The 25303-nt window shown below is 49.7% G+C and overlaps 1 protein-coding gene across 6 annotated transcripts; it reads left to right on the forward strand.

Annotated features, from left to right (window-relative positions):
- The first annotated feature begins 37 nt into the window (after positions 1–37).
- STK36 (serine/threonine kinase 36) lies at positions 38–23367 on the forward strand. Of its 6 annotated transcripts, none has more exons than XM_046019512.1 (27): positions 38–60; positions 634–809; positions 1532–1672; positions 1783–1860; positions 3524–3654; positions 3896–4145; positions 5463–5556; positions 5843–6012; positions 6164–6351; positions 6795–6966; positions 7811–7954; positions 10869–11048; positions 12284–12381; positions 12808–12913; positions 14994–15144; positions 15348–15475; positions 16009–16113; positions 16588–16686; positions 16773–16861; positions 17140–17203; positions 17383–17493; positions 19070–19144; positions 19521–19695; positions 20132–20279; positions 20509–20656; positions 21244–21990; positions 22983–23367. In XM_046019512.1, the coding sequence occupies exons 2-27, from the start codon at positions 726–728 to the stop codon at positions 23124–23126; spliced, it is 4020 nt and encodes a 1339-aa protein (XP_045875468.1). In that variant the 5' UTR covers positions 38–60; positions 634–725; the 3' UTR covers positions 23127–23367. The 6 variants fall into 6 exon arrangements, with proteins under 6 accessions (XP_045875468.1, XP_045875467.1, XP_045875469.1 ...); XM_046019511.1 differs by having other exon boundaries at positions 40–174; XM_046019513.1 differs by lacking the exons at positions 38–60; positions 634–809 and adding an exon at positions 475–592.
- The last annotated feature ends 1936 nt before the right edge of the window (positions 23368–25303 follow it).

Here is a 25303-nt window from a genome sequence, read left to right on the forward strand (position 1 = left end):
GGGGCTGAAGGACAGAGTCGACGCCCTCGGCCTGAGGAGCTTGAAGCTCCTAGGCTGGGGGTGAGAGAGCGGCTCCGGTCTGCAAAGTGCGCGGGCAGGGGGCGTGGGAGGGGGTGCTGAGGAGGCTGGAGGTGTCAGGAGCTTGGGAGAGGCTGGAAGAAGCGGGGTCCGTAGGTGAGGCGGGATGGAGGGGGCGGGGTCGGGTGGGCGAGGCTGGACGGAGGGGGGCGGGGTCGGGTGGGCGAGGCTGGGTAGAGGGGGCGGGGCCTAAGGGGCGAGTTCGGGTAAGAGAGGGAGAGGAAGAAGGGGAGGGAGAGGAAGAAGGGGAGGGAGAGGAAGAAGGGGAGGGAGAGGAAGAAGGGGAGGGAGAGGGAGGGGAAGAGAGGGGGAGGGGTCGGGTGGGCGGGTCTGCGGGGAGGTGGAAGGGGGACACGGGGTCGGGTGGGAACGAGATTGGCCTGGGGACAGAAGGTGGCTGAAAGGGAGGGAGAACGACAGGAGGCGCTGTGTTCGCTCCAAGATCTCATCTTTCCATCCACTCTACCCTACGATGTTTTTGAGACCTGATTATTATGAAAAAGGAAAAGGCAAGGTGGCTAACATTAATGAACGTTTCTTCCATGCCCGAACCAGGCCTCCTAGATGTGTGGAACTGTCCCCGGGAGCTGTAGCCCTTCACCACCATCTCTACCTCCTTCCTTCTGAGGGAGCCTGAAACCTCTGTCATGGAAAAGTACCACGTGTTGGAGATGATTGGAGAAGGCTCTTTTGGGAGGGTGTACAAGGGTCGAAGAAAATACAGTGCTCAGGTGGTGAACAAAGAGGGGTATCTCTTGGGTGGGATTCTGTACCTTCAGCCACGGTGGAAAATGGGACCAGAATACCGACCTGTGTTCCTGAGGAACTGACTCCCTCATTCCTCTCACAGAGTATTTGGCCCTAATATTGGATTACTTGAGTTCAGATCCTAGATAAGTAGCTTGAACAAATTACTTAAACTCTCAATGTCTGTTTCCTCATCTCTACAATGAGGATAATTATGAGTAGTATCTGATTAATGGAGTTCGAGGATTAAATGTGATTTGTGCTGAATTACTATACTAGTACAGTGTCTGGCACCTAGTAAACAATAAATAAATTTTATGTTTACTGTTAATTCTCCTTTATCATACCATGTAAGAAGAAATTGACCACTTGAACCCTTTTCTTTTTTCCTCATTGTTTCTTCCTTCTCTTTCCCCTAAATCTCTTAAATCAGAGTTCTTTACCCAGATCAGAACACTTCTCCCAGAATCCACCAAAGGGATCTGTCTGGCCAAGGCTGGTTTTTCCTAGGGCAAGGGTTTGGCGGGGGTGGGGGTGGGGTCGGGGGGTGGCTGGATAAGGCCAGGGTACCATGGGTAAGGGAGTAGGAGACTGGTGAGTAATGAGAATTTGCTCTAACAATCTAAAGCCTGAATTCTGGAGCTCTCAGGTGAATGTTTCAATAGCGTGGTTAGGCCTTTACTCTTTTTCATCTTACCACTGACAGGTGGTGGCCCTGAAGTTCATTCCGAAACTGGGACGCTCAGAGAAGGAGCTGAGGAATCTGCAACGAGAGATTGAAATCATGCGGGGTCTGCGGCATCCCAACATCGTACATATGCTTGACAGCTTTGAGACGGACAAAGAGGTACACTTCGGTTTTGGGTCACCCTTCCCAAAAAAGAAGGGTCTCAGAAATTTCCAGACCTCAGAATGTATCAAGCTGGAGCCATCGGGACCTTTGCCTCCTCCTTGCAGGTGGTGGTGGTGACAGACTACGCTGAGGGAGAGCTCTTTCAGATCTTGGAAGATGATGGAAAACTTCCTGAAGACCAGGTATGTTCCCTAACTCAAACTTCTGCCCTCCCCTGACCTCTTTTCAGCTTAAGGGACTGATAGGGAAAGCTGAGGGCACTGAGAGTCACCATTTTGAAAACTCCCGAGGAAAATAGAAGAGTCTGGGGGTATATGGAGACACTGTGGTATGCCAGGAAATTATGTGAACACTGGAGCCAAAGTCTCGGAGTACAAAGGTTGACCCTGCCATTTTCTAGCTTCTTCAGGGGCAAGTTACTTTAACCTCTTTGTTCTCAGTTTCCTCATTTAAAAAATGGATATAATTGTAATGTCTGTCTCATGAGGCTGTTGTGAAGGTTCGTGAATTAATCCATGTAAAGGGTTTAAAAGAGTGCCTGACACACAGCATTCAACATAGTTAGTTATTATTATCATTATTATTATTTAAGATTTTATTTATTCATCTGACAGAGAGAGAGAGCACAAGCTGGGAGAGCAGTAGGCAGAGGGAGAGGGAGAAGCAGGCTCTCTGCTGAGCAGGGAGCCCAATGCAGGGCTTGATCCCAGGACCCCAGGATCATGATCTGAGCCAAAGGGTGACTCTTAACTGACTGAGTCACCCTGGCACCCCTAGTTAGCTATTATCAATGCTGTTGATGTTACTAAGCACCTTTAGGGAAGAAGAGCTAGTGTGGTGGTATCAAGAGGGCAGGAAAGGGTAAGGGTTGTGCTGAAGGCAGGATTCACCACCAAGATCTAGTGGTTAACAGCAGGGGCAAACATGTTCCCCAGCCACACTTGTTCTAGAGATTTCTCTGTACCCTAGCAAGTAGAACCGCCCCCCCCCCCAGATGTCCTGTTGAAGCGTGCTATCTCCCTCTGAGCATTATGATATGTAAGTCATCATCTTGCTCATTTTATGTATCTTGTTCGTTTGACCATGTCTCTTGAGAAAAAGGACTTTGTCTTATTTAACAATAGCTAATGTGTATTGAAGGTTTACTAAGTGCCAGATACCATTCTGAGCATGGTGTGCTGTAACTTCTTTAATCCTTGTAGTAACCCTATAAGGGAGGTGGTATTATTTTTTTCAAAGATTTTATTTATTTATTTGAGAGTGAGAGAGATAACGAGAGAGATAGTACGAGCAGGGGGAGAGGGAGAAGCAGGCTCCCTGCTGAGTAGGGATCCCGATGCAGGAGGTGGTATCATTTTTTTTTTTAAGATTTTTATTTATTTATTTAATTGACGGGTGTGCAGGGAGAGGGAGAGACAGCGAGAGAGGGAACACAAGCAGGGGGAGTGGGAGAGAGAGAAGCAGCCTTCCCTCTGAGCAGGGAGCCCGATGCAGGCCTCAATCCCAGGACCCTGGGATCATGACCTGAGCCAAAGGCAGATGCCTGTTGACTGATCCAGCCAGGCACCCCAGGAGGTGGTGGTATTATCATCAGCTTATAAATGATGCATCTGAGAGGCACGGGATAATCTGTCCATCCATGGTCGTTTTTTTTCAATGAGTGAGTGAACAAATGAAAGAATGAATGAATGGGGGGCAAGAACTAAGGCAGGTGTCAAGGGAAGCTCTATAAGAAAGAAAAAGAAAAGACGATCACATCAGTAATTTAGGGAAGTGTCTTTGGGTTCCTCAGTAGGCTCCTTCCTCTGACCTCTCCTTTCTTTCTCCTACCTGTGTGACCCTTAGGTTCAGGCCATTGCCGCCCAGTTGGTGTCCGCTCTGTACTATCTGCATTCCCACCGCATTCTCCACCGAGACATGAAACCTCAGAACATCCTTCTTGCCAAGGGCGGTGGCATCAAGCTCTGTGACTTTGGGTGAGAGGTCTGACCTTCCGTCGCTGCCTCTCGTTCTGCCGGGAGTGTTAGACCATATGTTTGACTTCCCCAGGCCTCACTGTTGAAGCCGAGCTGGAGACTGGGATTCCCATCGGGTCTTTAGGAAGGTGCTGTCTGTGAAGGTTTGGGATAACTCACGCAATGTTAGGCAGTGGTCGCCAGGGCTGGTTTGTATTGTTCACGTTCTCTCTTCCCGTTTCCATTCCATCATCTCCCGCAGATTCGCCCGGGCGATGAGCACCAACACGATGGTGCTGACATCCATCAAAGGCACACCACTTTATATGTCTCCAGAGCTGGTGGAAGAGCGCCCATACGACCACACCGCGGACCTCTGGTCCGTGGGCTGCATACTGTACGAGCTGGCGGTGGGCACCCCTCCCTTCTACACGACGAGCATCTTTCAGCTGGTCAGTCTCATCCTCAAGGACCCTGTGCGCTGGCCGACCGCCATTAGCCCTTGCTTCAAGGTAATGAACGTAGAAAGGGAGTTCACTTTGCATCAGAAACCTGTCTTCCTCTGCCCCTGTTCCCTTTTCCAAAATCTGGGGCTAGATTTTGCTGTTAATGAGTGCAGGAGCTGGGCCCAGCTGCCTTGCTTTTCTCCTGTAGGGACTGATTCTGGGAGGCTGTTCTAAGGACCACCAAACTTGGACCTAGCAGCCCCTCTTTGGGGCGGGTTATTCTTTATCACAATGGAAAGGTAATTTTAAGCCACCAGGGACAGCTGCTATCCTTTTACACACTCTCTGTTCCACTTATTTCCTATCAGGTGCAAGGTCCAGATGATACCTAGATCTGCCCACAGAACTTTTAGTCTTCTTCCTGAAAGAAGGAATCTTCAGACATTCAAATGGCCAGAGCCACTGGGACTAGCTCAGCTATTAGGGGCAGGTGACAGAGGTGGTGCCCCCCTGATTGCAGCGAACTCACAGTGTGGGGCGGGGGGGGGGGGGCGGCGGGTGAGGAACGGAGGGAAGAAGAAGAGTTGGCCCTTTTTATTTCTTATCTAGGGCAAAATTTGGGCCCTCAGTGGAATTTAAATACAACCTTTTCCCAGAGTGCAGTCTCATTATAACTTTCCTTTGCTCTAAGAGGAAAAGGCACAAGTCTCTCCCCAATCTCTTTAGTTGGGAAAGCTCCAGTAGTTATCAGAAAGAATCTAAACAAAAGAAACTTAAATGGGCGATAGGCCGTTCCTTCTCCCTCAGAGCCAACATGCAGGCATCTTCATTCAGTGAGAGCCATAGATGACACCTTGTTTTAGAACAGTGGTCATCAGCTACCAGTACCTTCTATTCCTATCTGAGGCCCAACTGAGGGTGTTCCCAAGGATACCTCATAACAGATGTGCCCCTTTCAGAGGCAGTCTCCCTTCCGCACCACCATCGGAAGACTTGCCGAAGGATTTCTGTTTTGGCGGGCTCCCAAACCCATCTGTATGCAACCACGAACACATCTGCTCCTGCCCAGCTGCAGACAAGCCCGCCATTGGAGGGAGGGCACAGTGAGCCATTTGGACTCCTTTGAATGTTTGCTTTCTGTAGGTGATTGTGAAGATGCCAGAATGACTTTGGATGGGACGGGGGCTCTCCTGGAGGGGAGACCGTGAAGTCTGTTACTGGAGCCAGGGAAATGAGGCCTACAGATAGGAGTAGAGGGTGGTCAAGACCAGCCAGTTTACTGAAGGAATGGACCCCGGAGTCTTGGTTTCCTGCTTCTGTTGGTGAGTTAAAGAGAGCCTGTAGGAAAGCGAAGACCCATGAGGTATTCTTTTCTCTCCACAGAGCTTTCTACAGGGACTGCTCACCAAGGACCCCAGGCAACGTCTGTCCTGGCCAGACCTCTTACATCACCCCTTTATAGCTGGTCGTGTCACCAGTGAGTCCTTACAGTTCCCAGGGCTTTGGTACTTCCCGAGGCTCTTCCCCATCTGCCTGCATTCCCCAGGGTCTGAATGCAGTGTGTTACCCTACCAGCTCGAACTTTCTTCCTTGCCCTTTGCCTAATTTTTGCCACTCCCCTTGCCACCCCACTCCCTCTTTGTCAGTTGTCAAAATGGTGTTCTTCCACAGAAGCCTGAAGACACGGAAGTTGTCTCTGGCCAAGTGGAGATGGTGGCGCAGCTCTAGCGTGATCACATGTTCTTTTTCTTCCCTCCCTGCAGTAATAACTGAACCAGGAAGCCCAGATTTGGGCACCCCATTCACTAGTCGCCTACCACCAGAACTTCAGGTCCTCAAGGACCAACAGGTACATCAGCTGGCCCCCAAGGTCAATCGATCTCGCATCTTGCGACAAGCCTGTAAGCGCATGGCTGAGGAGGCCAAGCAGAAGGTATGTGGGACAGAGGGGATGGGTAACATGACCAGGCTAGCAACTGGGGAGGTTGGAGAAGGAAGGTTAAGGAAAGACCACAAGTAGGATTCGTACTGCCCTATGGCAACCAAATAGTTTTGATTCAGTGTCTCCTGCCCACTTCCCACAGAAACACCAGAACACAGGACCTGCCCTTGAGCAAGAGGACAGGACCAGCAAGATGGCTTGTGGCACAGCCCCTCTGCCTAGACTAAGAGCCACTCCTCAGGAACCAGGCCTCTTGGCTGGGATCTTGGCCTCAGAAATGAAGAGCAGCTGGGCTGAGTGGGGGGCTGGAGAGGCCCCCCCTGCACCTCGGTGAGGAGGGGATAGCTAGGGATTTATAGAGTGAAGTATCTTGCAGATCTTTGGCTTTAGCCAAAGCAAATACAACATGGTGCCTGTCACTAGCCACTGCCTTATGGGGCAGGGCCCTGGGAGTCCCGAGTCCTGGGTTCTTGAATTCTGATTCTGGATATTTTCCTGATTCATCAGGAATTGTGGGAATTTTCTTTTCTCTATGCCTCAGTTGTACATTAACTGAGAAGGAAAGAATTGTTTCCATGCAAAAGTGAAGATTATTTGAGTTAAGAGCTACAGGTGGAAACTGCCAAGGTAGACTTGAGAGTAAGATCCAAAGTGGAAGGACGGTCAAGGACATGTGTGGAGCGGTCAACATCCTGTCCTGGCCATATCCTAGAAGAAAGTTCTCCCCTCTCTGATCCTGTATGGCTTGTTCTTCATTTTTACCTTGGACCCAGAGCGATGGACATGTTAATGAACCCTGAGCCTCACAGGTCTGGAACTCCTCCTACTCGCTGTTCCTCTGGCAGGGAAAACCGGGTCGCCCAGGACTGTGAACGAATTCTTCCAGAGCCGAGGCCAGAGGTGGTGGGCCAGAGGAGCATTGATGCAGTGGACCTAGAAAATGAGGTAAGCCCTAGGGGCTCCTCTTGGTCTTGACCCTGCCGTGGGATGTTGGGTCCAGGTAGATGTTTTTCTGGAACAGTGATTCCCAACTATCCCAGGTATGAGCTCCCCTTGTGTTAAAAATTTCTTTCTTATCATCAATTTGTAGATTGATAGGATAATTGCATAACATCTGAACATGTAATTAGCAAAAATTGGAACACATGGGTAAAAATGAAAGTCCCTTTTGAGCCTCATCCCAATCCCAGTGCTGTCTGCTGTTGCTAGTTTAACCTTTGTTCTTCTAAACTTGCTGAATTTTTACAGATACTTATATGCACACACAGAAATCTATAGTTTGGCCATTTTTTAACACTGAGTTCACACCACAAGTACTGTTTTACATCGTGCCTCACCATATGATCTGTTTTGGAGATCCTTCTACATCTGAACATGTCATCTTTGGGGGGTTTTAATGCTTTGTTTTGTAATGGTTTCAAACTATTATAATTGTGAGGATGCCACAAAGAATTCCTGTATACCCTTCATAATATTTCCTAAGATGGATGTGCCATGATTTCTTATTCCCTTACTGATTGGCCTTATGACATTTCCATTTTTTTTTTAAATCATAAACCATGCTGCAATAGACCTGTCTGTATCTCTTCATGAACTCGTGCCCATGTTCTCAGACTTTTCAAGACCCTTCTTATACTGCCAGCCCTACCTTTTGAAACCGGTGGTTGAAATGAATATACATCTGTGCTGAAGAACTCATTGGTTCTTGCATTTACTAATTCCCCAGGCTGGGTGTTACTGTCCTTGAACCTGACATGCTCCTGACCTCTTTCACCCCCCTATGCCTCAGGAGCCAGACAGCGACGATGAGTGGCAGCACCTACTAGAGACTGTGGAGCCAGTGCCCGTCCAGCTGAAGGCCCCACTCACTCTGCTGTGCAATCCTGACTTCTGCCAGCGCATCCAAGGCCAGCTGCACGAGGCCGGGGGCCAGGTAATGGGTCCACGTAATGGAATTTCAGACTATTGTAGTCACAGATGAGGCATTAAAAAACATGAGAAATAGAAAGTTTGTCCCTTTTCAGTTCTCCTTCAGTTTATCCATTTAATTCGAGATTTGCTGGCCTCCTTTAGTAGCACATCAATCCTTAAGAAAAGGGGGCACCTGGGAGGCTCAGTCAGTTAAGTGTCCGACTCTGGGTATCAGCTCAGGTCATGATCTCAGGATCCAGAGACGGAGTCCTGCCTCTAGTTCCTCTGCTTCCCATTCTTCTCTCCCTCTCTGCTCCTCCACCCACTGAGCATGCACATTCTCTCTTTTGCTCTAATAAATAAATACATCTTTTTTTAAAATAAAGATTCTATTTATTTGAGAGAGAGAGAAGTAGCAAATGAGCGCATGAGCAGGGGGCAGGCAGAGGGAGAAGCAGGCTTCCCGCTGAGCAGGGAGCCTGGCACAGGGCTCCATCCCAGGACCCTGAGATCATGACCTGAGCCAAAGACAGCTGCCCAACTGACTCAGCCACCCAGGCGCCCATAAGTAAATAAATCTTGAAAGAAGAAAGAAAGAAAACAGGCCTCGATTTTCTCTTTCTGAAGGGAAAGGCATTCATTTAAAGCAGGGGTTGGCAAACTTGGGTGGTAAACATTTTGGGCATTGAAGAGTAAGAGGCAAAAATGGAGAATATTATTGAGTACTTCTATAATGAGAGAGAGCACTTTTCCACACAATTTTGATGTGATCACTGGGTATTATACACAACGGATAAATTACTGAACATCTGAAATTAGTGATGTACAATATATTGGCTAATCGAATTTCAATAAAAAATTTTGTTGATGAAATTAAAAATGTAGACATAAATATACAAGCGCTTCTGATACAGGTGTACTAATGAGAAAAACAAGATTCTTTTTTAAAGGGTAACATTTTACTTAATTGGTATTCATAATTAGTGTTGTTTATTCATTCACCAGTTGATGGACATTTGAATAGTTTCCACTGTTTGGCTTTTTTATGAGTGATGTTGCCATGAACATTCACATGGAAGTCTTTGTGTGGACATACGTTTTCATTTTTCTTTCTTGGATATTTTGGAATTGCTGGGTTGTATGGTAGTTTATATTTACCATTTTAAGAAGCTGCTAGACTATTTTCCAAAGTGGCTGCCTCATTTTACATTCCCACCAGCACCATGTGAGGGTCTCAGTGTCCCCACATTCTTGCCAGCATGTATTGTCAGTTTTTATCACAGCCATTTCTAGTGAATGTGAAATCATGTCTTATTGTCATTTTAATTTGCATTTTGCTAATAACTCATGTGGAGCATCTTTTCATGCTTATTAGCCCTTTGTATTCTTTGGTGAAGTATCTATTCAGTTCTTACGCTTATTTTTAAATTGGGTTGTTTGTCCCCTTGAGTTGTAAGAGTTCTTTGTATATTCTGGATAGGAGACCTTTATCACAATGTGGTTTGCAAATATTTTCTCCCAGTCTGTGATTTGTTCTTTTACTTTCGTAAGAGTATTTTTTGAAGCACGAAGATTTTGAATGTTGATGACATCCAATTACCATTTTTTTCTTTTGTGAATGATGCTTCTGGTGTTATGTAGAAGACATCTTTTCCAGACCCAAACCCAAAGTCCAGAAGATTTCCTCCTATGTTTTCTTCTAAAAGCTTTTTAGTTGGAGCTCTACCATTTAGGTCTCTCGCCCATTTTGAGTTACTTTGTATATATAATGTGAGGTACGGATCCAAGTTCATCTTTTCGCATGCGGCTCTACAGTCATCCCAGCACCCTTGGTCCAAGACTCTCCTTTCCCCATCGAATTGCCTTGGACCTTGCCTCCCTTCTGGCCCTTCCATGCTCTCCTTGTAGTGGGGTGGTGGCTTCAGTAGGGAGGCCGGTGAAAAACTCTGCCTCCAGGGTAAGTCTTGCAGACTTACAGACATTCCAGCAGACATTCCAGCTGAACTACTCTTCAGCTCTGTGGTAATTGACCCCTTAACCTATCAGAGGCTTTAGTCTTGTCTTCTGTAAAATGGCTAATTGTGTTTACTAGGCAGGATGGTTGTAAAGAGTAAATAAGCAAATAAGTGAAAAGCTTTAGAAATGGAGAATGACATAAAGCACTTGATGTAAATGTTATTCTTTTCTGAAGGGTTAACTTTTGAGGAACAACTCTTTGAAAGTATCAGAGTGCCGTTACCTTGCAGGTTATGTATAAATAAGTGGCAGACCGGATTTGGCTTGTGGGTCATAGTTAGGCAAGCCTTGATTTAGAGTTAGATAATATGGTTTTATCTGTTTGGAGTTGAATGACATCGTTTTGTGTCTGTTGTTTTATATCTCTGGAAGTGTGTGTGTGCCGTGCATGCCTGTGTGTGTGTGTGTGTGTGTGTGTGTGTGTGTGTGTGTGTGTAAGGCGAAGGGCTGGAGAAGGGAGGGAGCAGATAGGAATGGCACTAGGGAGACGCCTGGGTGGCTCAATTGGTTAAGCATCTGCCTTTGGCTTGGGTCATGATCCTAGGGTCCTGGGATCGAGTCCTGCATTGGGCTCTCTGCTCCATGGGGAGTCTGCTTTTCCCTCTGCCACTCCCCCTGCTTGTTCTCTCTCTCTCTCTCTCTCTCTCTCTCTCTGATAAGTAAAATAAATAAAACCTTAAAAAAAAAAAAAAAGAATGGCACTGGGTCCCACAGAGATGGAGGGGAGGTTGCCTTTCCCTTGGTCGCTTCCCTGGTACTGTTTTTCCTTTTCTCTGTTCTCCTTCTCTGGATTTTAGACCCAAAGAAAGGAGTGGGAATATCTGGTCTGCTTTGGCCGCTCCTTGGGGACACTGGTATCTGTGACTCTCCTTTTCCCTCTGATAATATCGATTCCTATGTGTTTCTCTCCTGTCACCCAGATCCTGAAAGGCGTGCTGGAGGGTGCATCCCAGATCCTCCCGGCACTCCGGGTCCTGGGCAGTCTTCTGTCTAGCTGCTGTGACTCAGTTCCCTTGTACTCCTTCTGCCGTGAGGCGGGGCTCCCTGGCCTCCTGTTCAGCCTGCTTAGACACAGCCAGGAGAGCAGCAGTATCCAGCAGGTAAGCCCTACGCCAGGTGCCTCGGAAGACTTCGAGGAGTTTCTTCACCTGGGATTTCTGTCCTTCAGATATCCTCTTCTTCAGTTTCTCCACCTTGGATTTCTATTCGGCCCGCTGCCTTTTCTTTTCTTTCCTCCTGTCTAGTTAGTAGATAATGAGTCGCAAACCCTGCTGCCCTCTGAGGCCAGACAGATCCTGTCACGCAGGGAAGTAGTCTGCGTGACCGTATGAGCAGTGGGGAATATGGTAAACTAGAGAGCCTGTGCCCAGTCTGAATGGGACATCTCCTCGGCTCCGGCTCACTGTTGCCACATGAGAACATGGGCCCAGTGTTACCAGGTCTTCCAGTTTTCTAAGAGAAGCTGGACATCCAGGGGCGCCTGGGTGGCGCAGTCGGAAAGCATCTGTTTTCAGTAGAACTACTCTTTAGCTGTGTGATAAAGCTTCTAGGATTGAGTCCCATGTCAGTCTCAGTGGAGAGCCTGCTTCTCCCTCTCCCTCTGCTGTTCCCTGTGCTTGAATGCTCTCTCTCTCTCTACCTCTGTGTCAAATAAAGTCTTTTAAAAAGAAAGAAAGAAAAAAAAGGAGCTAGAAATCTGGATTTGTATGCACAGTTTCCCACTCTGTAGAGCACTGTGTTTTGGAATGTTAAATCCTAGGCTTTCATTGCCCTGATTTTATAGAACCGAGTACTAAAATTCAGAGATTCGCCAACTCATACGCAGGCACTAACTTGTAAATGGTCACAGGGATGATGAGTGGAGGAGCTAGGACTGAGGCTCAGTGTGTCTGAGGCAGAATCCCTCCCTCCCGTGCTGTGTTCTGCTGTGGCCAGGCTGAGAGGAGAAACGTTTAATGGGGCCTCGGCTCAGGCAGCTGAAAGTAGCCTTCTGCTCATGAGTACTAACCTCAAGCGTTTTTAAGGAATTTAGAGAACAATTTGAGCTATTTTGAAAAACAGAGCCTTCTAGACTCTTCAATGCTATTCAGGCCAAACCAGACATACTTTCAGGCTGTTTACTGGCCACTGGCCGCCACTTTGTCACCTCTAGATTTCCCTTCTCTGTCCGGTGGCTCTCTTCCCTCTGCCCCTTCCTGTTCTGTCAACCTGACTGGATCTCGAACACCTTTCTTTTCTCTTTCTTTCTTTCTTTCTTTTTTTTTTTTAACTGCCTTTTCTCTTCTTCGTCTCCATCCTCTACATTGCCCTTACTCTCTGTCCTCTTCCCTGGCAGAAATGTTGGTATGGGACCTTCTTACGGGACCTGATGGCTGTGATTCAGGCCTACTTTGGCTGCACCTTCAATTTGGAGAGGAGCCAGACAGGTGACAGGTGGGACGAGAGCCAGCTCTGCTCCATTGGCCACTTTGGCTTCGATTTCTACCCCCATTTCTTCCCGTCTCTGTTAGGAGGAGGCTGAGTAAGGAGAAGCCGAAGGGTTAGGGATCAGCTCTCTGACTGGGAGTCAGCTGGGAGTCTAGCTAATCCTCCTAAGGACCCCAAGACCCTTCTAAATTCATCCCAAGACTTGCAGGCTCTAAGGGTCCCCATACACTAAAGGGAAGGGTCACAATATGAATGACCTAGAGGAAATGGCAAAGAAGGGATGAGGAGGGTGTGTATAGCAGACTGTGTGTTCAGCAGGGGAGAGAGGAGGGAGTGTTCTGAGATGTTCCTTTGCAGGGACTCTCCTGTCTGCCCAGAACTAACCCATTTACCCCATATGGGCTTTTAGGGAGACGGGCTATTTTTTCCCAGCCTACAGGTATTTCAGGAGGCCGCCAACCTCTTTCTGGACCTGTTGGGGAAACTGCTGGCCCAACCGGATGACTCTGAGCAGACCTTGCGGAGGGATAGCCTTATGGTAATCTGCTCCCTTGTCCAGATTTTCGTCTTTGATGTCTTTCCCTGTGCTTCTCCCTTCCCCTTTCTTATAACTACATAGGGTTAGGTTGAGTTAATACAACAAACATTTCCCAACTGTGTGCCATATGGGTAAGAGAAATCTCCGTCTTCAAGGGACTGGAAATAGTCTAGTAGAGGAGATGAAAAATGATCAAGGACAACAGTGTGAGAAGTACATTAGAGGGGCGCTTGGGTGGCTCAGCGGGTTAAAACCTCTGCCTTCGGCTCGGGTCATGATCCCAGGGTCCTGGGATCAAGCCCCACATCAGGCTTTCCGCTCGGCAGGGAGCCTGCTTCCTCCTCTCTCTCTGTCTGCCTCTCTGCCTACTTGGGATCTCTGTCTGTCAAATAAATAAATAAAATCTTAAAAAAAAAAAAGAAGTACATTAGAACTTGTATAAAACTTGTGTGAAATACAGAAGCATCACTGAAGAAGGTATGATTAATGCTACTTGGGGAGTCCTAGAAGAAGTCTTGAAAGAAATGATCTTTGTTAGGATTTGAAGAACTCATAAAAGTTTGTCGGATTTGTGAGGCAGGAAGTAGGGAGAACATTCCAGGCAGAAGGGGCATCATATATAAAGATCTAGAGGCATTAAGCACCGTGGCCTGTTTCAGGGAACCACAAGTTGAAGTATTCCTTCTCAAAGAGACTTGCAGATGGGCTAGTATTTCCCAAATGTATTTTTCCTATGAACCAGTAAACTAGTGGGTTCTCATCCCTGGACCATGGAGGTGGGGGACAGGAGAATGGAGACTGGAGAAAGAAGATAGCTGGGTTCTGACAGATCTCAGAGGAGTTAGAGAGGAACATCAGCGAGGAAGTAAGCAATTGCCTAGTCATTGTTCAAACCGGCCGGCCCCATGGGGGACACAGATCTGGGCTACATTTCGGCCTTCAGCTAGCAGTCCATTCCAACTCTTCTAGTCTGAAAGCCTAGTTTAACATCCCTTAACTCTGGGTGCCTGGGTGGCTCAGTGGGTTAAGCCACTGCCTTCGGCTCAGGTCATGATCTCAGGGTCCTGGGATCGAGTCCCGCATCGGGCTCTCTGCTCAGCGGGGAGCCTGCTTCCCTCTCTCTCTGCCTGCCTGTCTGCCTACTTGTGATCTCTCTCTGTCAAATAAATAAATAAAAAATCTTTAAAAAAAAATAACATCCCTTAACTCTTTCGATTTAGGAAGCTTTTTCTTTCTTTTTTTCTTAATTTTTTATTTATTTACTTATTTGACAGAGAAAGATCACAAGTAGACAGAGAGGCAGGCAGAGAGAGAGAGAGGAGGAAGCAGGCTCCCCGCCGAACAGAGAGCCCAATGTGGGGCTCGATCCCAGGACCCTGGGATCATGACCTGAGCTGAAGGCAGAGGCTTTAACCCACTGAGCCACCCAGGTGCCCCTAGGAAGCTTTTTCAATGTCTAACCTAAATTTTGGGCATCAGTGACTCACGTCATCAGCTAGCATTTATCCTATAGGTCATGGTACTGCGAGTGCATGGAGAGTTTGGAATAAATACCCTACCACCCAAAATTCTGAACCAGTAGCACTGGCTGGGGAGGGCCCCAGGAATCCGCAGGAATTCTCATGCTCATGTTCTATAGCTAACACTTCGAGAGGCATCATCTGGGAGGCAGCTGATCAGAGAATAGAAGTCTTGCCATCTAAAATTGCCATCCTCAGGGTGCCTGGGTGGCTCAGTGGGTTAAGCCTCTGCCTTCAGCTCAGGTCATGATCCCAGGGTCCTGGGATTTAGCTCCGAATTGTGTTCTCTGCTCAGCAGGGAGCCTGCTTCCCTCCTCTCTCTCTGCCTGCCCCTCTGCCCACTTGTGATCTCTGTCTGTCAAATAAGTTAAAAAAAATAATATTTTATAATTGCCATCCTTGAAATGTGAAGGCAGTTATAATGCGAGGAATACTTTGCCACTGCTGGTCCCTCTGGGTTTTCTCTTCTTTTCTCAGGTTCTCGGGGGTTCTTGCTCCTTACTCTCAGTCCCATCACTTTTCTGCTGCCCTCATGTCGACCCCGCCCTTGTCTCCCTTAGTGCTTTACTGTTCTGTGCGAAGCCATGGATGGGAACAGCTGGACCGTCTCCAAAGCCTTTTACTCCAGCCTGCTGACGACTCAGCGGGCGGTGGTGGACGGGCTGCTACACGGCTTGACGGTTCCTCAGCTCCCTTTCCACAGCCCCCCAGGTAACCGGAGTAGAGCACTGAGGTTCTGGTGACTCCGGGGCAACTCTGGCTCTGCGTCCCTACCCATCCCCCCAACTGCCATTGCCTTGATTAGCACCTGGCATCTGGCAAGTGCTCAGTAACTAGCTGCGCACTGGAAGAATGAATGGGCAGCTGAGAGAAACAACCAGACCCAACCCTGCGTTCTTTGCCTTTCTCCATAGGAGCCCCCCAAGTGAGCCAGCCGCTGCGGGAGCAGAGCGAGGATCTGCCGGGAGCCATGTCCTCTGCGTTGGCGGCCATCTGCACTGCTCCAGTGGGGCTGCCCAGCTGCTGGGAAGCCAAGGAGCAGGTCTGAGCTGCAGTGTCTGCTTCCTCTCATCCGGTTGCTGGAGATGAGGGAGCTGGCCTCGGTTTCTCAGAAAGGCAGAAAAACAAGCATTCATGCTTTCCCTTACTCTGTACTTCCAGAAACAGATGCTCCCACCCTGCGTCTGGGCCACTTATAGAACACAATGTCCCTGGATCCCAGAGCCCTTGGCCATGGTTAGAGAGCTTGGTGACAAACTGCCCGTTTGGCAGGGTGGCTGATCCGAAGCTGTCCGTGATGCTCCTTGAAGGGCTCAGGGTTTAGATTTCCTGCCCCCTTTCAGCCAGCAATGCTTTCCTCTGCACCTGCCTGTACTAGGGCTAAACTAGGCCATGACCTTTGGTTCTCCATCGGCCATGAGGACTGGGGTTGGGATGAGGTCTGAGTTCCTGGTGAACCTGAGGGAGAGTGGCTAGCAAGGGGTTGAGAAACCTGATTCGTTGAAGATAAGAGAGGAATAGAATGGGAATCTTGGGAACGGGATGGGGATGGAGACCTCAGGTGTGTCCCTACAGATCTCTCGGCATTTGGCGAATCAGCTAACTGAAGACAGCAGCCAGCTGAGGCCGTCCTTGATCTCTGGCTTGCAGCATCCCATCCTGTGCCTCCACCTCCTCAAGGTATGCCTGTCTTCCAGATTTCTGTTCGTTTGTTCGTTCTTTCTTTTTTAGGGGGGCAAGGGACAGAGGGAGACGGAGAATCTTAAGCAGGCTTCATGCTGTGTATGGGATGTGGGACTCGATCTCATGACCCTGAGATCATGACCTGAGCCCAAATCAAGAGTTGGACACTTAACTGACTGAGCCACCCAGGTGCCCCAGATTTCTTTTCGGTCCCCAGGACCGGGAGAGGGAAAGAGACAGAGAAGGTCTCTTTCTGCTTTTAAATCTATTCCACCGAGATGGCCCCAGTGTTAGCCAGTGCTAACCAGAACAGAGAAGTAGCTGGATCTCAGTGTCTTGTGGCAAGAGTTGGAAGTGGCCTGGACTTCTCTACGACCCCTGGGGTGGACACAGGGTCTGTTGAGAGGCTAACCTGCTTGTAAGCCCAGGGGCCGCTCAGCCTCAATGACCGACTGCTTCCCACTCCCTTAGGTTCTCTATTCCTGCTGCCACGTCAGCGAGCGCCTGTGCCACCTTCTAGGGCAAGAGCCCCTGGCCTTGGAGTCACTGTTGTTATTGGTCCAGGGCAAGGTAGGCCGGCAACATAGGCAAGTGCATCGTGGTGGCCCCACTATCTCGGTGGGAAGCTGCTCTGCTATCTGAGGGTTCCCTTGTAGGTAAAGGTCGTGGATTGGGAAGAGGCTACCGAAGTGGCACTCTACCTCCTGTCCCTTCTTGTCCTCCGGCTGCAAGATCTGCCTTCTGGGTAAGCCATGAAGTGGGGTCTTTCCGCTGGGATCTTCCATCCCCACAGCTCACCTTGATGTCGGATTGGGGGAGTGGCACCCTGCAGCCTGTGCTGAGGAGGGATTGGCATGGAGAGAGTGAAGTCTTCTCTACAAACAACAGACTGAGCGTCCCACCAACTTTGTGCTTTGGCGACAGTTGGGCAGCCCCTGGGAGAGTGCCATCTAGCAGGGAGGGAGGCCCCTCACCAGCCTCCTTTCCCTCGGCGGCACCCTTTGACATATCCCCTTTTTCCAGAATGGAGAAGCTAGGCAATGAGATTGCTACTCTGTTTACCCACTCACACATCGTCTCTCTCGTGGTGAGTTCGCAGCTTTCCTCTTCCTCCCTTTTTCCCCCTGCCATCCAGCCCTTCAGGGGGGAGCATGGGCATCACTGTCTCAGCAGCAGCTGGTTCAGAGGCATTCCGTGGGGCCTGACGGAGACTGCATGTCCTTCCTGCTGTGCAGACTCAGACTTTCCTTCTCTGACTCCTCCCAGAGTGCAGCAGCCTGTCTGTTGGGACAACTCGGTCAGCAAGGGGTGACCTTTGACCTCCAGCCTGTGGAGTGGATTGCAGCAGCATCGCATGCTCTGTCTGCCCCTGCAGAGGTGAGGCGGGCCGGGAGGACACAGACGTGTCCCCTCTGACGCAGACCCAGGACTCCACTCTGGGAAGAGACTGAAGCGCCAGCCCGCCTGGGGCAAACCAAGGAGTCTTTCCTTTCCTCTCTGTCGGCCCCCAGATAACAGCCCCCTCTGAGCCCAGACTGGCAGGCTAAGAAGGAGAGAGGGAGGGGGACCCGAGTTACCAGAGGAGGAGATTTCCCTGCCTACTTTAGTCCCCTCCTCCAGCAGCTTCTGCTCCTGTTGTTATGATCTTTTCAAAAGCTTTATCTGTTCTCCTTGGCCTGCAGTTTGCACTCCCCACCCCCCTTCCTTCTCCTTAACTGAGATGGGAAAGATGGCTAGCATCCTGAGAACTCATCAGGAATTCGGTCCACCATGTAGCCTCCTTGTCGCTTTCTCCTTTTCAGGGCCTTCCCCGCCCTCGTTTTTAGATACCTGGGAATCCGTATTTCCGTCATTTTGTGAAAGGAAGGATAGACTTCATATTCAGATGATTGTCATCCCCATAGACACAGAATTCCTTATAACTTAGAAAGTACTTCGCATTTCCTCCCACAAAATGCTCAAAAGAGAGTCACATGAAATGTAATGACACTCACCTACTTTTTCTAGATGAAGTTGAACTTCAGAGAGGGAGTAGGAATGGCATTCCCATTCATCCAGGAACCCCAGTCAGAGACCTGGGAGTCCTCATAGACTGTGTCCTCTGCTCCGTTATTCCCCCATCTAGATGGTTCCCCCAGGGCCCATGTGCTCTGCCTTCCTGTCGTCACTCAGATATTCTGCTGCCTACCACCGTCACTGCTCTGCCTTAGTTTGTGTGCACATCATTGATCTTAGACTGTGGCACTTGCTTGCCGAAGGATCTCTTTTCTAGACTCTCTCCTCCCCGGCCCACTCTCTTCACTGCCACCAGGGTGAGCTTTCTTAAAAGTCTAATCATTTGTTCAACCAATAAGTATTCAGTACAGAAATATGTCTTGAGGACATATTTGGGCTCTGAGGAGACGACAGTGAATAGAAGAGATGAAAATCTTGCCCATGTAGACTTTGCATAAGTCCTCAGTGTCTTCCCCTGCTTCTGGGATAAAGTTCAAACTCCTTTACCTTCTTCTCAAAGCTCACCTGTTTCCTCTGGGCTCTATAATCCTGCTGTGCCCAGATTTACCCCTTCCAAAATTCACCATCATCCCTCATGAGCCGCTTTATTTATGCTATGAGTTCTACTTGGAATGCTGTCCCTTCCTACCACCTCCTTCTCTTGACTGCCTTTGAAACTTTTAGTTCACCAGTATTCTACCTCTAGAAGGCAGAGTTAGGCCCTCTCCACCGCGTCTCCATCCCCACTCCGCCCCAGCCGCTTGTCCAGCAAGTATCTTCCTATCCTAACAGCTTATGTGTCTCTGGGGTAGAGGCAGTCATTGAATGAATAGTTGTGAACCCAAACTCCTGAGTCCAGAAGAACTGTCCGCACTGCCCCGGGCTGGGGAAGAGCTCTTTCTGCCTGACTGGGAGTTGCATGTGTGGGACCTGCATTCTTCCTGCCTCTCTCCAACAGGTCCGGCTGACCCCACCGGCTGGCTGTGGATTCTACGATGGCCTCCTCATCCTCCTGCTTCACCTCCTCACCCAGGTGCGGGTGCCTCCTAGGTTGATGAACCGCTAGACAATGAATGAAAGCAACCCACATTCGCCTTTTCTGTCCAACTAGAATGCCACCTGTGCTAGGCCTCAGCACAGACCCTTTCTGGGGAATCACAGCTGCCCCCTCAGTGGGGGAGGAGAGCCGTAATTCCCTGGTTTCTAGAAGACACACACATGGGTTAAAATGTGGGAAAAAAGGGAACTCAGACAACAGGGAAATCCTTGGTCATTGGGAAAAACAGAGGAATTATTTCTGGATGCTCTTTCCTTGTAGGTCAGGGATGAGAGTGGGGGAAAAAAAAAAAAAGCACGTTTGAGGCTTGACTTTGACCTCCCTACCCACCCTCCTTCAATTTCTTCTCCAGCCAGGGAAGGGCAGCCTGATAAGGGATGTGGCTAGCTCAGAAATGTGGACCGTTCTGTGGCACCGCTTCTCCATGGCCCTAAGGCTCCCCGAGGAGGTGTCTGCCCAGGAAGAGGAGCCGTCCCTGTCCAGGTCACAGAGCCTGGAGCCAGACTGGACGCTGATCTCCCCGCAAGGTATCTTTCCATCAGTGTGACTTCTACTGAGGGGCCAAAGTATCGAGGCCTCTTTGCAAGAGGAGGCCACCCAGCCCTCAGTCAGTCCACAGAGATAACTGTGATTCTTTTTTTTTTTTTTTTAAAGATTTTATTTATTTGACAGAGAGAGAGATCACAAGTAGGCAGAGAGGCAGGCAGAGAGAGAGGAGGAAGCAGGCTCCCTGCAGAGCAGGGAGCCCGATGCGGGGCTCGATCCCAGGACCCTGAGATCATGACCTGAGCCGAGGGCAGCGGCTAATCCACTGAGCCACCCAGGCGCCCCATAACTGTGATTCTTGTCGCTTGGGGAAAGGATGGCACAGGCTATGCTGGGTGGGAAAGGGACTAAGTAGGAGAAGCAGGAGCACCTGGGCCTCTTGCCTGCTCCCTGAGTCTCCGTTCCGGGTGTTTCCAGGCGTGGCCGCCCTGTTGAGCCTGGCTGTGGCCACCTTCACCCAGGAGCCTCAGTTATGCCTGAGCCACATGTCGCAGCGTGGAAGTACTCTCATGTCCACCTTGAAGCATCTGCTGTCCCCCAGCTTCCTGCATCCTCTGGGCCGGGCGTGAGTCGGAGCTGGAGGAGGGAGACTGGGCAGGCTGGAAGGTCTGCAGGGCAGGGCGGGGAAGGGATGGTGGGGGGGGCCATAGCTGACAGCTTGAGCTATGAGGCGAGCAGTGGGTTTGATGAGGTGGCGGAAGGGGAGCCAGACTTGGGAATTTGAGCAGGGGGCAGAGAATGGCAAAGGGTGGGTGAGGAAGACCCAGCCAATCCTTCCGCACTGCCCTCCTTAGGCCTCACGGGTCTGAGTTTCTGCCCTTCGTGGTGCTCTCTGTCTGCCAGCTCCTCTGCTTTCCCTTCGCCCTGGACGTGGATGACGACCTCCTTGGAGGTGTCTTGGCTGACTTTGTGGACTCAGAAATCGCAGCCCACCTACTGCAGGTACATGGGAAGCTCCTCAGGCACAAAAGTTGGGGTGGGGGGTGAGGGGGGAAGATTGCCAGCCTCTTGTACTCAAATTATTCAGTTGTCAGCAGCTCCAGGGCTCTCCCATGTCCCCGGAAGAGCGGAGGCCCGGCTCCAGCTAAGAGCTGGGAGTGGAGAAAGCACTCAGGCCTGGGCAGAGGCACTGCTTGGATCTGTGTTGGCCCCTCCTCTCTCCACCAGTCCCTCTTCTGGATCCGTCAGAGCTCCATGGGGAGGACATCCCAGTCTAGGCACTGGAGACCCAGCTCCTCAGCCAGGAGTCACCTCTCTGGCGATTGTTGACACTAAGCAGTGGGCCTCTGAAGGCAGAGCGAGTACATCCTTGCAGAGCAAGGAATGCTTGTACACCCGTGCCCCTGGGCTCCACACTGTGTCTCGCGTGGAGGGCTTGGCTCAGGTCTTCGCATTCCCTGTGGTATTTCTTAGCCTAGCTTGACTGTTCTCTCCGCCAGAGCTGGGGCTCCTTCGCGCTGGCTCACCGTGGTGAGTGCTCCCTCTCCCTGACCCGCTTCTTCCGGCTGCCCCTGCTCCTCTTTCCCCAGGTCTGCTGTCACTACCTTCCGTTGCCTCAAACTGAGTTGCCTGTCAGTCTCCTCACACGCCTGGCCCTCACGGATCCCACCTCACTCAACCAGTTCGTGAACGCGGTGGCTGCCTGCCCTCGAACTGTCGTCTCCTTCCTCTCAGTTGCCCTCCTGGGTGACCAGCCAGTGCTCACCTCCGACCTTCTCTCGCTGTTGGCCCACACAGCCCGAGTGCTGTCTCCCAGACACTTGTCCTTTATCCAGGAACTCCTGGCCGGCTCTGACGAATCCTATCGGCCACTGCGGAGTCTCCTGGGTCACCCAGAGAACTCCGTGCGGGCCCGCACTTATGGGCTCCTGGGACACTTGCTGCAGCACAGCATGGCCCTGCGGGGGGCGCTGCAGAGTCAGGCTGGGCTGCTCAACCTCCTGCTGCTGGGCCTTGGAGACAAGGACCCTGCCGTGCGGCGCAGTGCCAGCTTCGCTGTGGGCAATGCAGCCTACCAGGCGGGTCCCCTGGGCCCGGCCTTGGCCGCCGCAGTACCCGGTATGACCCAGCTTCTAGGAGATCCTCAGGCCGGCATCCGGCGCAATGCTGCGTCAGCTCTGGGCAACTTGGGGCCTGAGGGCCTGGGGGCAGAGCTGTTACAGTGCCAAGTACCACAGCGACTCCTGGAGATGGCTTGTGGGGACCCACAGCTGAATGTGAAGGAGGCCGCCCTCATTGCTCTCCGGAGCCTCCGGCAGGAGCCCTGCATCCATCAGGTACGCCCCTGGGGGACTCGTGGAACCCGATGGTGGGCTTGTACTTCATGACATTTTTCCGAGGGAGTCTTTAAGGAATTGGGATACCCCCAGACCCCCTGTCCGGAGGTGGGAAATGAAGCACTCCTCTCCCACCTCCCACCCTGGAGAAGGGCAGGAGTGCAGGAGAGGGCTCCGAGGAGTAGGAAGTTCTGGGATCTCAAAGACCAGAGTTTCCGTCTTGAGGCTGTGTGGGGTGGAGGTGAGGACACACTAGGCCATCCTGAGGCATAGAGGCGTTTCATCCTGGGGGGCATGAAACAGGTAGCCCATCTTTTTTCAGCACTCACCACGTGACAAGCAGCGTGCTAATCATTTTCCCTTTATCATCTGGTGTAAGCTATTATAGTCCCCATTTTTCAGGTGAGGACATTGAGGCACTAAGAATTTGAGAACTTGTCGAAGTTACAAAGCTATTTGGGGGGACTGGACTTCAGAGCCCAAGAGTCGGAGTCCTGAGCCCCATACTGTAACCACTGCTTTTTCTGCCCTGTCTATAAAGTAGCCTAATGGAAACCGAACATCTACCTATGATAAAGCTAAACGTCCAAGTTATTACAGTGTAGTGAGGTAGCCTCGGGTGGAACAGACATTTTGACAGGGTGGCGATGGTATAAATGATAGGATTTTCTGGCAATCCCTGTGGGGAAATAATGAAAAGTATTCTTGGTGGCAATGAGGTTAAGGCCCACTGGTCAGGATCCATGGCTGGGAAGCGCACTTGTGACCAACTGTCACCACTGTGTTACCCTTCCTGGGGACAAGTGTGCAGATCCCTCAGTGCCTCGCTTTCCTGGTGTGTAACCAGAACAAACGGGAATAGACCTCTGGTCTTGATAAGCCCCGTCTCATCAAGATGAGTCCCCAAGAGGCCATTTTCTTTTTCTTTTACTTTTCTAGAGTGGGAATTGCTGGACCATGTCGTGTTCTGTCATCTCTTCTCTGTCCCACAGGTGCTCGTGTCCCTGGGGGCCAGTGAGCGGTTAGCCATGCTCTCTCTGGGGAACCAGTTACTGGCGCCCAGCAGCCCCCGGCCTGCCTCTGCCAGACACTGCAGGAAACTCATTCACCTCTTGAGGCCAACCCACAGCACGTGATCTCGGATTCCTGCGGTCCGTCCTCCAGCCCTTTTGGCCCCTTATTGCCAGCCTCTCCTTTTTCTACTGTATGAGACACCAACTCAACCAAGAGCTAAAGAGACTAAAAAAAAAAAAAAAAAAAAGAGAGAGAGAGAGATAAGCTGCAAGTCAACTGATTTGAGAACGAGAAACTAGAAGAGATTTATGTATAAAGCTCCCTCCTTTCCCCAGATACTGATTTCAACAAGTAAACTTCATTGATGGTGCCACAGAAGATTCCTTCCTTTTCTACATCGAAGGCTCTTTCTCTGATCATGTGCCTTTAATCCCAAGAACATGCCTCCCGGATGTCAGGGATGTATCTTCTATCTGAGAGCTCTCTTGCTTTCTGGAGCTCCTACAGTCCTGCCAGTAGGTTCTTACCTTAGCGCACTGGCCCCAGGACAGTGATAAGGACAGAGCCTGTCTCACTGCTGTGGATGGTTCTCAGACCCATAGCGCACATTCCTGTCTGTGTGTTAGAGTGGAGGGTCGTTCTTTTCTCTTTTTCTTTCTCTTTTCCTTTCCCTCCCTCCCTGCCTGCCTGTCTTCCTCTCTCTCTTTTTCTTTCTTGCCTTCTTGCCTTCCTGCCTTCCTTCTGCTTACCCTTCCTCTGTTTGTAAATTCTTGTCATAGAATGTCTATCTTACCTTGCTTGGAGCTGCCCGGGTCAGAGGTCCGGGGCTCAGCTTCTCTCTCAGCTGCTGTGGGGTGCCAGAAGCAATTGTGTCCTGTTCACACGGGATCCTGGCTTCCATTCTGGTGGGGAAGACGATGAACTTACTAAAATCAGGAAATTCTGTATAGCATGTAGAGAGGTGAGAGAAGCTCTGGAGAAAAATGAAGCACAGAAAGAGGATGAGTGCTGAGTTGAATGGTCAGGCTAGGCCTCACTGAGATGACATTTGAGCAAAGACTTGAAGATGAGGGAATGAGTGCAGCTATCTGAGGGAAAAATTGAGGCAGAGACAATAATCACTTCAAAGGCCCTGAGACAGAAGCATGCTTGAGGCACTGTGAGGAAGGCCAGTTTGGATGGAAGATGTGAAGAAGGGGGAGAACAGTAGAGATGAGGACAGGAAGGTAGTTCCTACAGTTGTTATCAGCCTGTAACATCATACTTCTGTTGGAGAGTTTTGACAGAGAAGTGATCGGATCTACCTTATGTTCTGAAAGATTACTCTTCATTCTGGTGTTGTGCATGGACTATAAGGAATGGGGAGCGAGGCCAGGAGGCAGGGTTAGTGCTTAGGAGGTTGCGGTGGTACCAATGGAATGGTGAAAAGTAGATTTTGAATATATTTTGAACATAGAGAAAATAAGATTTTTTTTTTTAACTGACTGGATGTGGGGGTGTGAACAAAGGAAAGTAGACAAGGATGACTCTCAAGATTTTTGGCCTAAGCAATTGGGAGAATGGAATTGCCATTAACTAAAATGAGGAAGGCTATTAGTGGAGTGGTAATGGGTGGAAAAATTCAAGTTCAGTTTTGAACATGTGAAGTCTATTAGTTGGAAATTTTTAAACACCCAGAAGTAGAGATGTGAACTCCGTGAACTCCATTATGGTTCCATCAGCTGCCATAGCTATTCTTCTATTCAAAAATTTTTTTTCTTTAAGTATTATAAAACAAATCTTGGGAAACGTGATGTTACCAAGGTACTTTGGTGTGTGTCTTTAATAGATCAGAACTCCTGTTTTTGTTTTTAGCGAAACCACAGAACTTCAGTAAGACTTGTCCGGATTCAGGTGAACACAGTATTGTATTTTAAAATCTAGATTTTTTTTTTCCCCATCAAAGATGAACTAGGAAGAATTACCTTAGCAAAGAATTCTTTTTTCCCTAAATAATTCATTAAATAATAGCTAGAAATACCATGCTTGTCTGGTACATTAAAAATCTGATGTAGAGAGGGCGCCTGGGTGGCTCAGTGGTTTAAGCCGCTGTCTTCGGCTCAGGTCATGATCTCGGGGTCCTGGGATCGAGTCCCGCATCGGGCTCTCTGCTTGGCAGGGAGCCTGCTTCCCTCTCTCTCTCTCTCTGCCTGCCTCTCTGCCTACTGTGATCTCTCTCTGTGAAATAAATAAATAAAATCTTAAAAAAAAAAGTTAAAAAAATCTGATGTAGAGAAATGAAATATACAAACTTTTTAGG

This window comes from Meles meles, chromosome 9 (genome assembly GCF_922984935.1).
Source record: "Meles meles chromosome 9, mMelMel3.1 paternal haplotype, whole genome shotgun sequence".
In the NCBI taxonomy this organism is placed as follows: Eukaryota; Metazoa; Chordata; class Mammalia; order Carnivora; family Mustelidae; genus Meles; species Meles meles.

Bases quoted from the DNA above. Each gene is read 5' to 3' on its own strand.
- STK36 (XM_046019512.1), top strand. From the start codon at position 726: ATGGAAAAGTACCACGTGTTGGAGATGATTGGAGAAGGCTCTTTTGGG. The intron at 4,146-5,462 runs GTAATGAACGTA...TTCTCTCCACAG, and splicing joins CCATTAGCCCTTGCTTCAAG to AGCTTTCTACAGGGACTGCT. The intron at 17,494-19,069 runs GTGAGGCGGGCC...TCTCTCCAACAG, and splicing joins CTCTGTCTGCCCCTGCAGAG to GTCCGGCTGACCCCACCGGC.